The sequence below is a fragment of the Mauremys mutica genome, chromosome 9, assembly GCF_020497125.1.
Source record: "Mauremys mutica isolate MM-2020 ecotype Southern chromosome 9, ASM2049712v1, whole genome shotgun sequence".
NCBI classification, from domain to species: domain Eukaryota; kingdom Metazoa; phylum Chordata; order Testudines; family Geoemydidae; genus Mauremys; species Mauremys mutica.
The window spans coordinates 83,652,067-83,668,545 of NC_059080.1; the positions used below are offsets into that span (position 1 = coordinate 83,652,067).

At 41.6% G+C, this 16,479-nt stretch overlaps 1 protein-coding gene across 5 annotated transcripts in view; it reads right to left on the reverse strand.

The window, feature by feature from the left end:
* IFT80 (intraflagellar transport 80) overlaps window positions 1-16,479 on the reverse strand; it is a 159,578-nt gene that overhangs the window by 23,001 nt on the left and 120,098 nt on the right. For all 5 annotated transcript variants that reach the window (XM_045029617.1, XM_045029612.1, XM_045029613.1 and 2 more), the window contains 3 exons: window positions 11,461-11,579; window positions 7,503-7,577; window positions 5,662-5,825 (listed from right to left, as the gene is read on the reverse strand). In XM_045029617.1, the coding sequence (XP_044885552.1) occupies window positions 5,662-5,825; window positions 7,503-7,577; window positions 11,461-11,579 (358 nt within the window). The remainder of the gene's footprint in view (window positions 1-5,661; window positions 5,826-7,502; window positions 7,578-11,460; window positions 11,580-16,479) is intronic.

Consider the following 16,479-nt stretch of genomic DNA (forward strand, 5'->3'; position numbering starts at 1 on the left):
AAATACGTAATAAAATTATATTGATATATTGTAAATAATGGTTTGCAATGGAATAATATGTTTATTCCCCACAAAAGATAAGGATCTACAACTGGGGGTTGAACTAAGCAATGAGAAGGAGTTCAAATCCCCCTCACCTAAATGCAGAGGGAGAGTCCCCCTCCCATCCACTTTTCTCTGTCTTGGGGGAGTGCTGCTTTAAATGTTCATAGATACTTTAGTCTTCATGTAATTGAAGTTGCAGCTTTTATTCTGAGTAATTCACTGTGCATTCATTATTATGGAGTTTAACTCAGTGCTGATCATTGTCAGGACCCTTTTTTGTCCTTTGCACTAGTACTTCATTCTGAGTTTCTTTCCTTAGAGCAAAAGAAAGTACATTTGCTGCTTATTTGCAAGATAAGTAAGCCTAAAGCTGAACTCACTGTTGAAAACCAAGTTCATCATGCCTAGGAAATGGGACTACTTGTGCAGGTTAATGTAATGGCAGTTGAGATTGCTGGCAGGGAATTTTCTAACCATGCTAATTAAAAAGCAAGAGCACTTTCTTGACTGTCCATTTTGACAATTCAATGGCTTGCTTTAGAAAAGATGCTCTTGTAAAACTGTAGGTATAGTCGAGCACAACTTTGCCATGAAGTAATGACAAGAGACTACTGCAACTAGATAAATCCCCTTTAAAGTATCAGAATACTTATATGCCCTATAAATGAAACACCTGTTAAGTCCAAATGTCATAACTCTTGGAATCTTCCAGTGAATACTATAAGCTGTCAATGAAGCATTTGTAAGCAAGATGACAGAACAAAAAAAATAATAAAGACATGCAGACATCAAGTTCTCAAGCTGAAGCATACAGTAAATGTAACAGGATTGATAGATTGGGGTGAAAGAGATGGACCATGTTTGCAATGTCTATGAAATAGTCTATAAGAAGAAAGGCTGATATGCTTCTCTAACCCAAACCCATCCTAATAACTGTCAGACTCTCAAATAAAAGAAGCTCACATTTCACTGTTTTGGATAATAAATGATAGCTGCTACCACTGTCTGATACACGTGAATAAGGTTGAAAGGACAATATTATTGAACAGAACCTTTAGCAACCAATGAGTCACATATGCAGTGCTGTCCCTTTAAATATGCCTGGAACTGCCAGACTTTGCATTTTGATAGCCATACAGTCATGCCACATCAACTTGTGGCTCCTTTTAAAATATTTAAATGTTATGCTGATGTGGAGACAGAAACAATGAGACATGTATGCTCTAGTATGGTTAACCACTGAAGCTGCAACTTTATTAAAACCCTTGACCAATGTGGACCATTCTCCCCATCTTCCTGGCAAGGCTTTTCTAGCGTGGACTTCAGCTGGGCACCAACGGCCCTGGGTTATACAAACCCAAGGGGAAGTCTGAGGCAAAGCCCCCTCCACACTCTCAGACCTACCCAGGGACCCTGGTAGAAAGGCAGAGTCCCAACCTACTCCCCTCCTCCACAAAGGAGGTAGGAGAAATTGAAATTAGATGAAGGTTTCTAACCATTAGAGGAGTGAAGTTCTGGAACAGCCTTCCAAGGGGAGTAGTGGGGGCAAAAGACATATCTGGCTTTAAGACTAAGCTTGATAAGTTTATGGAGGGGATGGTATGATGGGATAGCCTAATTTTGGCAATTAATTTGGCAATTGATCTTTGATCATCAGCAGGTAAGTATGCCCAGTGGTCTGTGATGGGATGTTAGATGGGATGGGATCTGAGTTACTACAGAGAATTCTTTCCTGGGTGCTGGCTGGTGAGTCTTGCCCACTTGCTCAGGGTTTAACTGATCACCATATTTGGGGTCGGGAAGGAATCTTCCTCCAGGGCAGATTGGCAGAGGCCCTGGAGGTTTTTTGCCTTCCTCTGCAGCACGGGGCATGGGTCACTTGCTGGAGGATTCTCTGCAGCTTGAGGTCTTCAAACCACAATTTGAGGACTTCAATAACTCAGACATAGGTTAGGGGTTTGTTATAGAAATGGATAGGTGAGATTGTGTGGCCTGCATTGTGCAGGAGGTCAGACTAGATGATCATAATGGTCCCTTCTGACCTTAAAGTCTATGAGTCTATGAGAAATGAGATGAGGGGAGCCATATGCTACATGAGACATGGAGGCATATCCTATTACCATGCAATGTCCTGTTCAGGACCATGCCTAAACAGCACATTGGGTTAGAGGGACTTCATGTCAGACACTTTAAAATGATCAACTGCACTGGAACCTGCCAAAGTCACAACAATGAAATTTAAAACTCCAAAACTGGACCACAGATGGAAGGTAAAAAAAAAACCATAGTACTTTGTAAACTTTGCCATATGGGAAAAATCACTTCTGGACCCCAAATAAAGTTTAGTGATCAAGCTAACGCCGAACATCATACGAGGTCTAGCTCACTACATAAGTGTGGGTAAGTATGGGGTTGGACCAGAGTCAAACCAGTGACTCGCCAATGCAGCAAATGGAGCTCAAAATGTCTGCTCAAAACAGTAAGAGCAAGTTGAAGCACCACCCACTCACTTCCCCCAGCAGGGGAGAACCACTCATCCAGCCTCTTGTAGGTCCGTTGTGCAATGACAGTGGGAGTAGGTGGGTCCAGGCTCCATCACTTGAATCCCATGTGGGATAGTCCCCTACCTTTAGAGGATGAAGGGGGGGAAAGAATGAGACACATGCTGGAGAGAGAGGGAGGAGGAACCAGGAGGAGTGTATATAGCTCTGCCCCAGCTTCTCCTGCTTAAGAATTTCCCTCTTTTTCCTATCCCACCTGCAAAAGAAGGGAAGAGGGGTCCCACTTTTGCCTCTGGACACATCAAAACTGCACCCCAGCTAGTGAGGTGAGCATTTTAGCGAGACGGTATAATTAGGACTGCTCTTGCTCCAACAAAAATGAAGGGCTTTTACTTTCACAAGTGGCTTTAGGGATACACTTGCAGCTTCCATGTTGGACTTGCCCTGAGGAGCAAGTTTGTACAGTGGCTATGAGAAGTTTAAAAACCTTTGTTTTCAAATGGAAATGCAGGTTTGAACATATTCAAATTCATATTAATAGCAAAAGTCAGAGCTTTCAAACATTTAAAAAGTGACTACTTGGATTTGTTTCTTAGAGAAGCAAATCCAAAATGGAGTCCAGAATTTTATTGCTCCCATTTGTCCTGTACAATTCTGAAATTGGTATCAGAGGGCCAGGACAGTTCTGTAGTATATAACACTATTCATAGAACCTAATTATAAAAAGGGATGCCATCTATGAGATGTATTTACTGGAAAACATGTAGAGAAGGAGGACAGTAAAAACCATTTCCATATGATAGTTGTTCTGTGATCTATGTGATATGACTTGGTGTTAAGGCCGGTTCTTAGTGGGCAAGCATCTACAGAACAAAGCAAAGCAAACAAAAACATCTCCACAATTCCACTTTTATAGGAAGTATGAAGAAAGACAAAGGAAGGAATAGATTCAAAGACTGAACTATTCTGTCCCTCTTAGAGATGGTAATTCCAGATCAGAGGAGAGAACTATGAAAGAAATTATCTGGTATAATTAAAATATCTCAGCAGTCTGGGGTCCTAAATACAGTCCGTGGGCACTTTTAGTTCTAAATCTCCTGGGTAGAAGAAAGTAAGGATTGTTAATCTCTACAAAATAAAAAAGTAGATTTTTTTTCTACAAAATACATTGAATACAATACATAGTTGCTGTCAATGACTCATGAATAACTATAGAAAAAATACTCTGCCCTTTGAATCAGTATTCTTGATTCCTTATCAAGCAGACTCAAAAAAATTCAACAGGTGAAGGGACAACTACACAGTCCCTTCTGTGGTTAAAAGAAAGGGGGATGCAGGAGGCAGATCTCCTCAAAATATTTAACACAAAAGAGATGCCTGAACTTTATGTTTGCTCATTTGGAGAGAGAGAAAGATTTTGTGACAGTGTTAGAAATTAAAACACCATTTGTAAAAGATTGTAAACAATTATACACAAATATTTCTCTGAAACACCACTAAGTCACAACTAACCCCATAAAAGCTGCACATAAAACTAACAATGATGAAAAATAGTTGACCAAAACAAAGACTATCTGAAGGCTACAATCCGTCACAATTAATGCACTGCTGGCTCCTGAGTTCAGTAGGCAGACAGGGAAAACAGTAACCACATCGGTATTTCTTATAGTGAACCATGTGTGAGAGTGAGAAATGATTGAAATTTTCACTGCAAATGACTCCTGGTTTTTCCATGGTGTGACACCCTGGTACCCCCTTATTCACCACTGTCATATAATTAGGATATATTTTGCACAAAGTATGCCTTGTGAGGTATCATTCTAAAAGTGTTGCTCTACTAGACATTAATATCTCATTGGATAGTATGTGCTATCATCGTATATGAAGTTTGGCTATGTATGTGTTACTGAAACATGTTGTGAGGTTGAAAACACTCACAAGCAACCTTTCAGGTACAATAGTAAAAAGGCCAAACAATGTTAATGGCTTATTGAGGAAATGCATACAAGCACAAGGATTACCCCAGGAACCGTGTACAACAGAAACCTCTCAGAGATAACACTATACAATGGGAACTGTTTGACTCAGGTTACAGAAAAAGAGCTTTCCTGCAAGTGGGAAGAAGATATAAAAGGGGGAAATGACATCATGATGGTACCTCACTCCCCCTACAACACACCTGGAAACACTTGAGGAACAAAGACGGAACTGGGGGAAGTGATGGTCCCAGGCTAAAGGGAGTTCTAGCCTGTTTATGAAAACCTGGGAAACCCAAGCTGCAAAGCAAAGGCAGCTTTTGCCTTAAGAATCTGCCAACCTGTTTATCACTCAGGGTGAGAATTTGCTAATTTGCTAGTATGTTAAGCTCAGTTTGCTGTTTATTTACTAGGTAATCTGCTTTGATCTGTTTGCTATCACTTATAGTCACTTAAAATCTATCTTTTTGTAGTTAATAAACTTATTTCATGTTTTAATCCAAACCAATGTGTGTTTGACTAAGGTGTCTGGTGAAAATCTCAGCTTGGTTACCACAAGTGTGCATAGTCCTCTTCACATTGAGGGAGAGGTGGACTGGGTATTAAACCCATATACTGGCCAGATTTGACCAGGCCAGGCCAGTACTTCTCTGGGGTCCTAGGCTGGGAAGTTGGTGGTTAGAGAGCCCTGCATGTAACTGCAGCTGGGTGTGTCCCTACCTGTGTGACTGCTGGTGAAAGCTTGGGTGGCTTTGCAGCTTGTCACAGCAGCACAGTGTGAGAGGGAGCTGGTGGGTCACAAGGCTCAGTAGTAACCCAGTTCCAGGTGGCACCCCAGGGGGAACCGGTCACACATGGCATTGCCTATAACTGGAGAGTGGAAGGTTGTGGAAGAAACATGCCTTTTCCCCGTTATGAAAATACTGTCCTGTAGGCAACTACTGCAAAATTAGTAGTACTTCAAAAACAAAAATAAAAATTAATATGAAAAATTGTTATTTTTGTTTCATGCCTAATTTTTAACTCATGAATGTGCTACATATGAATGAAAGATATCAAATGCACATGTAATTATCAGCTTTTTAACACTTTGCAAGTAACTTGCTAGCCAAAGTAAAAACATTAAACTGTAAACATACCTTTTTCATCAGCTTTGTCTTTTATTGCAAGAGTATCATTACTCAAAGATACAGTTTGGGCATTTAATACATCTGTCCTCATTCCTGGAAATTTTGGAGATGAAATTAATCGTCCTTCATAGGAATATAAATAGATCCCTCCACCATCTATAAGAAGAAAATGCCTGCAAACAATACAGCTCATTTAACTAGTTGTAGTGGAGGGTGATAGAACGATTCAGCAATTTTAAGATAATTGTCTAAAATACTGCAAGTGTTTTATGTGTAAGCTACATAATTTATAAACCCTAAATTTGGAACTCTATTTTTGGAAAGAAAGTTCCACACTTGGGAATTCAATTTTAATGTCATTGTCTTTCAAATATAAGGATTTTAATTAGCTATGGGAAATCTATTACTATAATTTCCCTAAAATAGTATATTCTATAGTTTTACACTCTCACTTTACATATTCGGATGATAAGGCACCTCTCTATAGGAAATTAGAAAATACTATGATTTTGAGCCCCTTACACAAAAGTGTTCACAGAAGCTCAGGAGCTGCAAAGGGTGCTCACTGTGTGTACATAGCTTAGAAACTGGTTGAGAGCTTACATCTGCCATTTTTTAAATCTTTCTGTATCTGTTTCTTCACCATGATGGAACTGTCATGGAAGGCAGATGAACTTTAGATACTTACAAGATACTTTCTGTAATTAATTCCAACCTCAGTTTATTAAGATGCCTTTCCCTACGGAGAAGTGGCCTTTTTCAACGTTTATGTTTCTGAACTAGTATTTATATAGAATTTAAATAATAATGAATACAGATGAAGAAAATTCAAATAGAAAGATTAAAGGCCAAAGGCAGATCCTCAGCTGATATAAATTGTCATAGCTCTATTGTCTACAGTGGGAGCCATTGCTTACTCTTATAGACATTTGCAAGGGAAGAATGATTTCCCCAAAATTTTGTATTGACTTCAATGGAGCTACGGCAATTCACAGTAACAGAGGATCTATCCCCACATTTTCAAAAGCACCTTCTAAATTTGGGTGCCTAACTTCAGATCTAGGGCCTGATCTTCAGAAATGCCTCCACAGACTATATTTGGAGTTGTAAGAGCACAATACCTCTGAAAATCAGATCCCAAGTGTTTAAAACTAGGCACTCAAAAATAATGTACACTTTTGAAAATTTGGGCTTATGTCCAAGGCCATACAGAAAATTAGAGGCAAGACTAAAATTAGAACTCAGGCATTCCTGATTCCCAGTCTTATTCTACAAAACAATGCAGACTCTCGGCAGAGCTACACACAAAGGAAGGTCTCTTTGGTAAATGATTTTCAGGTAGGTAACCACATAAACATTTAAAATGGAGGAAATACAGACACTTCATACATGTATAAATATTACATATAAGTACTATCAGTGAAAATGTAAAATTACATTTTACTTTTATTCAGCACAATTGACCATTTTATTAATAAGTAGAGGACCAGCTTGTAGTAAAGATTATTTCTATAGAATATGTTCCATTTAAACAAACAAATATAAAAGATCAAAAACAGATGTTAGCGTAACAGCTGAAGATTATTTACTTTCCATTGTAAATAAAAGATAAGTATAATGATACAGTGCACATGTAATGTATGAAGCAATTCAGTTCTGCAATCATATCATAGATACTATATAACAACATGACCTTTTAGTCACACAATGTGACTCCATCCACTACCTACCGATAATGTATATTTTATTTTGTTACTAATATTTGAGAAACACCCACCCACTCACCCACAGTTTTACAAATGTACATTTTAACAAAAAACTAGTCTTGAGCATTATAATAAAGACACTACCTTTCTGCTTGTAGAATTAAACTAACCGTTCCTTCTTTGAGGTCAAAGATAAGCGGTGTGTTCCAGTTCTTTGTACTAAAATAATATTAAGATTAGTATTAATTAACATTTCTAAAATTCACAAAGTAATGAAAATACATTTTTATCTTTGATTTTCAAAAGTATGAATGATAGTTAGGTGTCCAATTCCTATTGAAAGTCATGGCAGTTGGGTATCTAACCACCATTTCCGACTTTGAAAATCTCGTCACATGAGTTTAGCCAGCGGATCATGCAGCTGCACATCTTCCCTCCTGCTTCCTAAACACTTTATGCACTGTAGCCCTTGTAGTATTGTGCTCCGTGGCTTGTAAGTCGCACACAACCTCACTCTATTCTGCCCTCCTACACATTGTAGAACCACATCAGTTTAGTTTCTTCAGAGTCTTCCGCAGCTTTTACACTGGCCACAGGATTTACTCCTATATGAACTTATGCCTGCACTGGTGGTTCAACAATAATCATATTATTGAGCAAGGAAACAACATTTAGGTATTAGCTTTAGATTCCAGCACCTATGACTGGTGAACTACGTTACAGACATGACATGATTGAGTTCTGTATTATCCCTTATAAATAAGGCTGGAAGTTTGGGCTGTCTACACTACAAAATTAAGTCAACTTTATCTAATTTGACCTCGAGCCCCCGAATTAATGAAGTCGATTGTGTGTGACCACACTATGCTCACTGTCTCGATGGAGTGTGTCCTCACTGGCAGCACCTGCATCAATGCACAAAGCAGTGCATTGCGGGGAGCTATCCCAAAGTACAACTTGCCACAGTGTGTTTTGGGAAGTTTCTGCAATGCCTCACAGGCCCAAAACATAGTCTCAGGGGAGAATGGGAACTTTGTGTCAGCATTCCACGATGCACTGTGCTTCTTCCTTCCCTTCAACGGCAAACAACTCAGTGGTTTTCATGCCTTAAAACCGTCGCGCATATGCCATAACCTCAGAAGTATGGAGCCTGCTCAGCTGTGCACTCCTGCTGTGAGCATCTCAAACACCTCGCGCCTTCTCCTGTGGTATTTCCAGAGCCAAAATAGGATCTGCCATGTGGAACATAGCAATGTCCTGCAAGCAGCCCTGCTGCAAGCCATGGAAAAAAAAATTCACAGTTTCTGATGGCAGTCACAGAGCAGCTGCACTCTGAGCACCATTTCTGGTCCCATGAAACAAGCACTGACTGGTGGGACTGCATCGTTTTGCAGGTATGGGATGATGAGCAGTGGCTGCAGAACTCTTGACTGCAGAAGACCATCTTCCAGGAACTTTGTGCAGAGCTTTCCCCTGCCCTGCAGTTCAGCAACACAAAACTGAGAGCTGCTCTGACAGTGGAAAAATGAGCAGGGCTGCCCAGAGGCGGGGGACAAGTGGGGCAATTTGCCCCAGGTCCCGCAGGGGCCCCACGAGCCCTGGCCTGGCGGCGGTCCGGGTCTTCGGCGGCATTTCGGCGGCAGGGAGCCCTTCAGTGCTGCCGAGACAGATCGCATGGCAGCCACTTTTGAGCAGACAGACACCAGGGCAATAAGAAGAGCAGAGCAAAGGGTGCTGCGTATCTCCGAGGCTTTGAAAGGCAGTTTCAGTAATGAGTCACAGTAATGTGAGCTGCTTGTATGCATAGTGCTTTCCCAAACCTTCACCTGGCTTATATCACTGTCCCTGTAAAGCCAACCCCCTGCCCAAGCCCACTGCTTCTATTCAATAAAGCAGTGGTTTTCAAACTGTGGGTTGCGACCCATTACTGGCACTGGATCAGCACCACCCACCGGGCTGTTAAAAGTCCTGGTGGTGGTGCTGCCCAGCTAAAGGCAGGCTAGTCCCTACCTGTTCCAACACTGTGCTGTGCCCCGGAAGCGGCCAGCAGCAGGTCCGGCTCCTAGGTGGGGGGGCCATGGGACTCCGCGCGTTGCCCCCGCCCCAAGCACTGTCTCCGCACTCCAGGAGGTCATGGAAGTAACGGATTCCATGACTTTCCGTGACCTCTGTGACTTCTGCAGAGGCTGGTGCTCCTGGCTCAGGGGCAGCTCAGGCAGCACTGGCTGCTGCTGGGGCAGTCTTGGGCCACTGCACCTCCCTACCCCCCACAGAGTTTGGGTGTGGGACGGAGTGGGGGTTGGGGCACTGTATGGGGTAAAGTGGGCTCTGGGTGGTGATTACCTGGGGGTCTCCCTGGAAGTGGTGACATCCCCCTCACTCAGCTGTTAGGCAGAGGCATGGTCAGGCAATTCTGTGGGCTGCCTCCACCCAGAGCGCTGGCTTTGCAGCTCCCATTGTCCAGGAACTGCGGCCAATGGGAGCTGTGGGGGCGGTGCCTGCAGGCGGAGGCAGCACGCAGAGCTGCCTGGCCACGCCTCTGCCTAGCAGCTTAGAGAGGGGGATGTCACCGCTTCCGGGGAGCCCCCCCAGGTAAGTGCCACCCAGAGTCCGCCTCACCCTGCCCCATGCCTCAACCCCCTGCCCCCTTCCACAGCCAAACTCTGCTGCTGCTGCTGCTGGGGGAGAGAGGCATAGGTAGGGAGCCTGCCGGTGCTGCCAACCCCACCTCTTCAACACCAGCTGGAGTCCCAGGCCACGTGCCGCCCCCCACCCCCTCCAAGCAGCTGGGACGCCCTCCCCCCAGCACCCGCGGGGCCCCCGGGCAGCCCCCTCCTAAGTAATTCACTGGTATTTTTAGTAAAAGTCATGGACAGGTCACAGGCCATGAATTTTTGTTTAGTGCCCATGCCCTGACCGTAACTTTTACTAAAAATACCCATGACTAAAATGTAACCTTATTTATAAACAATCAATCCCATTTCTAAAGAACTTGCTGGCCAATCTGCAGAGCAAAGGTAATGGTATCCAAGAAACAGCTTGTATGTCAAGGACTCTGAGCAAAAAGCAACATTATCAAAGCAGTAACCAGTGCAAATGGGTCAAATGGCCAAATGGGTGCAACTGGCAGCTCCAGAATCTAGAGGTGAGCAATTGCCTGCCCATATTTAGATATTTGAAGGGTAAGAGTAATTTCCCATAAAATGTATTTATCAACTATTTTTTTACTCTGTTTGCCAGATCATCAGCTTGTGTGAATTGCCATAGCTCAACTGAAGCCAACAGAGCTAGGACAATTTATAGCAGCTGAGGATCTGGCATATGGGGTACATTTTCAAAGAGTAAGATAGGATTTAACTGTGCAACTTTCATTCATATTAGTAGAACTCATCAGTGGCGGAGCTAATGGGAGTTAAAAGGCAACGTGACCATCCCTGTGGCAGCCTTTAGGTTGACGTGTGGCATCTTTTCAAGCATATTATGCAATTGACTGAAGGAAGTGTATGACATGAATTTTTACACAGGGCTGGGGAGGAATGCCCAGCTCTCACTCACCCAGCATCAGCAGGTCCTGTCTCGGCTGGATTTGCCTCCCTGTTCTGGGCATTGCAATGTGGTGCAAGGGGTCACATGGTGATGTGACCTTGTGCACCATGTCACAAAGCCACTCACTCAAATTTGGCCCAGGCACCCTTTGGTCATGACAGAGTGGTGACGAGGCCAAATCTGAATGGTGTTGTGACCCTGTGTTCCAGGTCACAATGCCCAGAGTGGGGATCAGGGCCCAGTTCCACAGGATGGGAGCTTCCACTGCCCAGTAAATGTGGGGTAGACTTGGTCTCCAACCCACCACCAATGATCCACCATCTTCCTGGTTGTAAAATCCGGCTCTGCCATTGGAATATATTATGGTAATTCCTTATGCAACTATGAAAATATACATTAGCGTGAATATAGATGGGTTCTATGACATATTTCTATAAAAAGATTTGATGTTTTCAAAGCCAAACCATGTATAAGCTACTGTACTTTAAATCAAGCTCCTTCTGAATTCTCACAATTGAATAGATCAAATGATACTTCATTAATTCAAATTACTTACGAAAACACATAACACTGAAGAGAAGTTGAAACAACTAAATGCCCATAGTTCAAAGAGGCCTTAATGACTCTGTCACGGAACTCAAGTAAATCCACTGCATCATTAATAACATTACGGACCTAATAAAAAAGATGTATGGTTAAAAAAATGAAAATAACGGAACAGAAAACACAGCATAATATTATACTCATTGTTAATTTTCATAAACAGCTGGCTGATATTATTTACAGTACTATGTAATTATGTAGGAACACAAAGTTTTGAAGACAAGCATTCATGAATAAATCAATAAAAAGCTCCTATTAACTCACATTTAATAATTAGCATTGTTTTGAAATTAAAAGGAATGTATTAAGTATCTGTTTTTTACCTGCTAATTTGTTTTGTATGTTCAAAGACCTGACTTGTAAAAAATGGATCTGTCTTACTGACCAATGCCATCACTTAAATCAATCCTGGAATCATGTGATTAGGTCTGGTCATCCTATCTCAAAAAAAATTACAGTAGAACCTCAGAGTTACGAACACCAGAGTTATGAACTCACTGGTCAACCACACACACCTCATTTGGAGCCGAAAATACACAATCAGGTAGCAGAGACACACAAAAACAGCAAATACTGTACAGTACAGTACTGTTTTCAGTGGAAACTACTACAAAATAAAGGGAAAGTTTAAAAAAGATTTGACAAGGTAAGGAAACTGTTTCTGTGTTTCATTTAAATTAGGATGGTTAAAAGCAGCATTTTTCTTCTGCACGGTAAAGTTTCAAAGCTGTATTAAGTCAATGTTCAGCTGTAAACTTTTGAAAGAACCATAATATTTTGTTCAGAGTTACAAACAACCTCCATTCCCGAGGTATTCATAATTCTGAGGTTCTACTGTACAGCAGTGATGCAAAAGTTTCAGTGTGGAGTAACAAAATTAGAGACTTGGATAAACTTCCTTAAAAGGAAAAATGTTGGCACTGTTTAGTTTTAATATGTTAGCTGTAAACACATTATTATAGACACGGCTGATAGCACCCTCTATTATTGAAGTTGCCTGACACTTTCCAATATAAGATCCCATTTTCAGTTGTTTATAACTTTGCCAAACTTTTACCATACGGCAAGTGAAGGTGTGATTGTAGAGGGGTAGGCATATCCATGCTAGCCTCAATCTACCTAGTATGGGTAACTATAATAGTGTAAATATGGTGGCACATGCTTCAATATGGGCTAGCCACTCAAGTACACAGGAACCTAGATATATACTTGGGCTGCTAGATATATACTTGGGCTGTGTAAATATACCCACTGTTTAATTACCTGACCACATACCATTTTTTCCATGCATATGCAGAAGAGGGCAAATTAAAATTGCAGAGGCAACCTAAATTCTGGCATTTCCCAACCTTTGAGTACTTGACTTTGTAAACTTAATAATGTTCTTTTAATGTAGGGTGTCATAGGGAAGCCCTGCCTGGAGAACCTTCCTGCAGTAGGCCGAAGCATGACAAGCATGCCTTCCTCAGTTTACCCTTTCAGAGTCCCCAGTAAATCCACTTCAGATCTTAAATACTCCTCCTCTTTGGGGCAGGTTTATTGCCAAACACAGTTCATTCAGTCTCCAACAAAAGTTACAAACATAGTCCATTTCTCACTGCAGTGCAAGCAGTCGTTAAAACTCAACACATCTTGTCATTGATGCTCCATACACTGGAGCCTTCACCGAGGCCCGGACTCTTTGTCATCCTTCCCCGTCCTTGTACCAGGACAGCTACCCTAGCCCTTCCAGTTAGAGAGAAACCCCACTCTTCCCAGTGGGAACCACCTCCACAGCCTCTCTGCTGAGGAATACCCTTGTTAGGGGGAACATCTGTCACTTGCCCCGGCCTTCTGATGGTCCCTCTGAGTTGAGCTGTCTGGCCCTGGCGATGTTAGTTGCTCCCTTGCCTTCAGCCCTCTCCAGCTCTTGACTCTAGCTCTCCTCTGCTCCTCCTCCTGCCTTCAGCCCTCCAGCCTTGGCTCTGAGGCTTGGCGATGCCAGCCAGCAAACTCCTCTTGATAGTCTCCTTGTCTTCAGTCTTCCCCAAGGAACACCTTCTTCTTCCTCCCAGGACCTCTTCCCGTATCCCTGGTCTCTGGCAGCTCTCATCTGCCCCTGCTTGAACCAGTCTGCTCTGACTCATTGGGACTCCCTACCTCATTAGGTCTCTCCCTGATCATTTATAGCCCCCAAGCACTGCTCCGCCCCGTTAAATGGCCAAATGGGAACACCTGTCCTGGCACAGGAGAACTGGACCTACTACAATTACAGGGGCCAGACACCTTGTGACAATAAGTTTTTTGCTCAGTTGGTCTGTAGAGATGACTGGTCAAATGTGGGAGCTTTGAGTCTCTTCTCCAAAGCAAGGCCGTGTGAAAGTCACCAGAATTTTTTAACGTGGGCAAAAGAACATATTTCTCCCTAGCATCCTTCTTGGAAATGGATGAACCATTTTGGTGGAAATGTTCCAAAATTTTTTAGCTTGAGGCAGACACCCACTGTGGAATATTTCAGCCCAAATGGTTCAAATTAAGCAACTGAAAACAGTTATAATGGGAAATGTTGGATAACCTTAATAACAGACAGTTCTCCAACACCACTTATAAGAAAAAGGGGATGTATATTAAAACTGAAGGGCAGCACATTTAAAACTGATAAAAGTTTTGTGTTTTTTTTTAATACAATACACAATTAACTTATGAAACTCACTGCCACACAATACCATTGAGGACAAAAAACTAGTAGGACCTGACAAGAGATTAGACATTTATATGCATAATGAGAAAATCCACAGTTACATTAGACAGTATATATATATATATATATATTTTATATATATATAAAATGAGTCATTTAATGCTCATTCTTCAGTGCATAATGGAGCTACTGTATTAAATGATGGGAGTTAGGAAGAAACTTCCCCTATGGGCAGGTTATTCCATTATTTTCCATTATGGGGTTTCTTGAACCATCTTCTAAAGCATCTTATATGGGCCAGTTGGCGACAGTTTACTAGACTAGATCAGTAGTTCTCAACCAGGGATACATATACCCCTGGGGTACGCAGAGGTCTTCCAGGGGGTACATCAACTCATCTACATATTTGTCTAGTTTTACAACAGGCTACATAAAAAGCACTAGCGAAGTCAGTATAAACTAAAATTTCATACGGACTGACTTGTTTATGCTGCTCTATATACTGTACACTGAAATGTAAGTACAATATTTATATTCCAATTGACTTTTTTTTTTAACTATATGTAAAATGAGAAGGTAAGCAATTTTTCAGTAATAGTGTACTGTGACACTTTTGTATTTTTATGCCTGATTTTATAAGCAAGTCGTTTTTAAGTGAGGTCAAACTTGGGGGTACGCAAGACAAATCAGACTCCTGAATGGGATACAGTAGTCTGGAAAGGTTAAGAGCCACTGGACTAGATGGACCACTGGCTGATCCAGCATGGTAATTCTTAGGTAATTCTTCCTATAAAAGCAAACATCATTAATGCCAAAGCTAGGAAAATGTACTCTCTCAGGGAGTGATCATTCTTAATGAGTATCCTGAAATCATGCACAGAAATGCCCCTTTAGGCCAGGGGTAGGCAACCTATGGCACACGTGCCAAAGGCGGCACGCGAGCTGATTTTCAGTGGCACTCACACTGCCTGGGTCCTCGTCACCAGTCTGGGGGGCTCTGCATTTTAATTTAATTTTAAATGAAGCTTCTTAAACATTTTTAAAACCTTATAGAAAGAGACCTTCTAAAAACGTTAAAATGTATTACTGGCACGCGAAACCTTAAATTAGAATGAATAAACAAATAGCTACATGGCAGAACCAGATGATGTTTTTCAATATGGCACAGTTTTGGGGAAATGTAGAACAACTTGTGTCCCCAACTTCTTCAGTATTGAATTCTTTGACATGGTGGGAGGAAAAAAGGTAGACATCTCAGATGTGGAATAGATTTATTTATATTGCAGATTCCAGCCTGTCAGGATAGAGATCCCATTGGGGGTCTCACTTAGCACTTAGGATGTTATGTTGAGAATCCTTACACATTTTGGAAGTGAGGTCTGTCAGGAGAGTTCCAATGAAATTCAGCTCTTTTCTGTTAGAGGAGTAAATGCTAGTTAGGATTGACAATTCATCATTAGTAGTCCTGATTAAAAAATCATGGGCCCATTAGGGACAAAAAAAAATCTAAGGAAATTGAAAGAATGACACATAATAGTAAAAAGATAACTGTGCAAATAATTCATGTACCCGGGAGAGTGATCTCTTCAAACTAGGGTATTTTAGATGTTGTCCTACTGATGGTGGCAGCTGGGTTTGAACTTCTTCAGATCTGCAGCCAGTTACAAAATAAGGGCTTAATGCAGTTACCACCAAGATCCAGTGGCCACTCACATAGCTCCTAAAGAAATCTATCCTGACATGCTCACAAATGCTGTCTCACTCCATAATGTCATTTGTTGTTATAACATTGAGCGAGAGTTAGGGTTGTCTAGAGCTCTTGTATAGGCATCTCTTCACTATTTAAATCTATGTAAAATAAAATAAATAAACATCTTGGATCAGGGTTGGCTATATTTCTCAAGTGTTTGCATATACAAAATCCCTAGAGGTTGCTAGACAGACCCCATCTGTTACAAGTCAATGTCTGGGAATGAATGCAGAAATACGAATTTTGACCTGTTAAATTGTCTTTTGTGTTCCCAGACACTGATTCCTGATGTACCATCCAGAGGATAGAGTGGTAATATAGACTTTCTGTTGTTACAAGTTTTCCCAATTACATATTCAACATTAAAGAGTTCAGACTATAAGATATTTAGGTGCTTAATTATTAATTTAGGAGCCTAACTTCAGGCACCCAGGTTTGAAAATGATGGCCTGAACTCTAATTGGAAAAACTTGTAACAACAGAAAGTCTGTATTACCCCACTGTTGACTGGTTATGTTATGAGTCAGTGTCTGGGAACACAG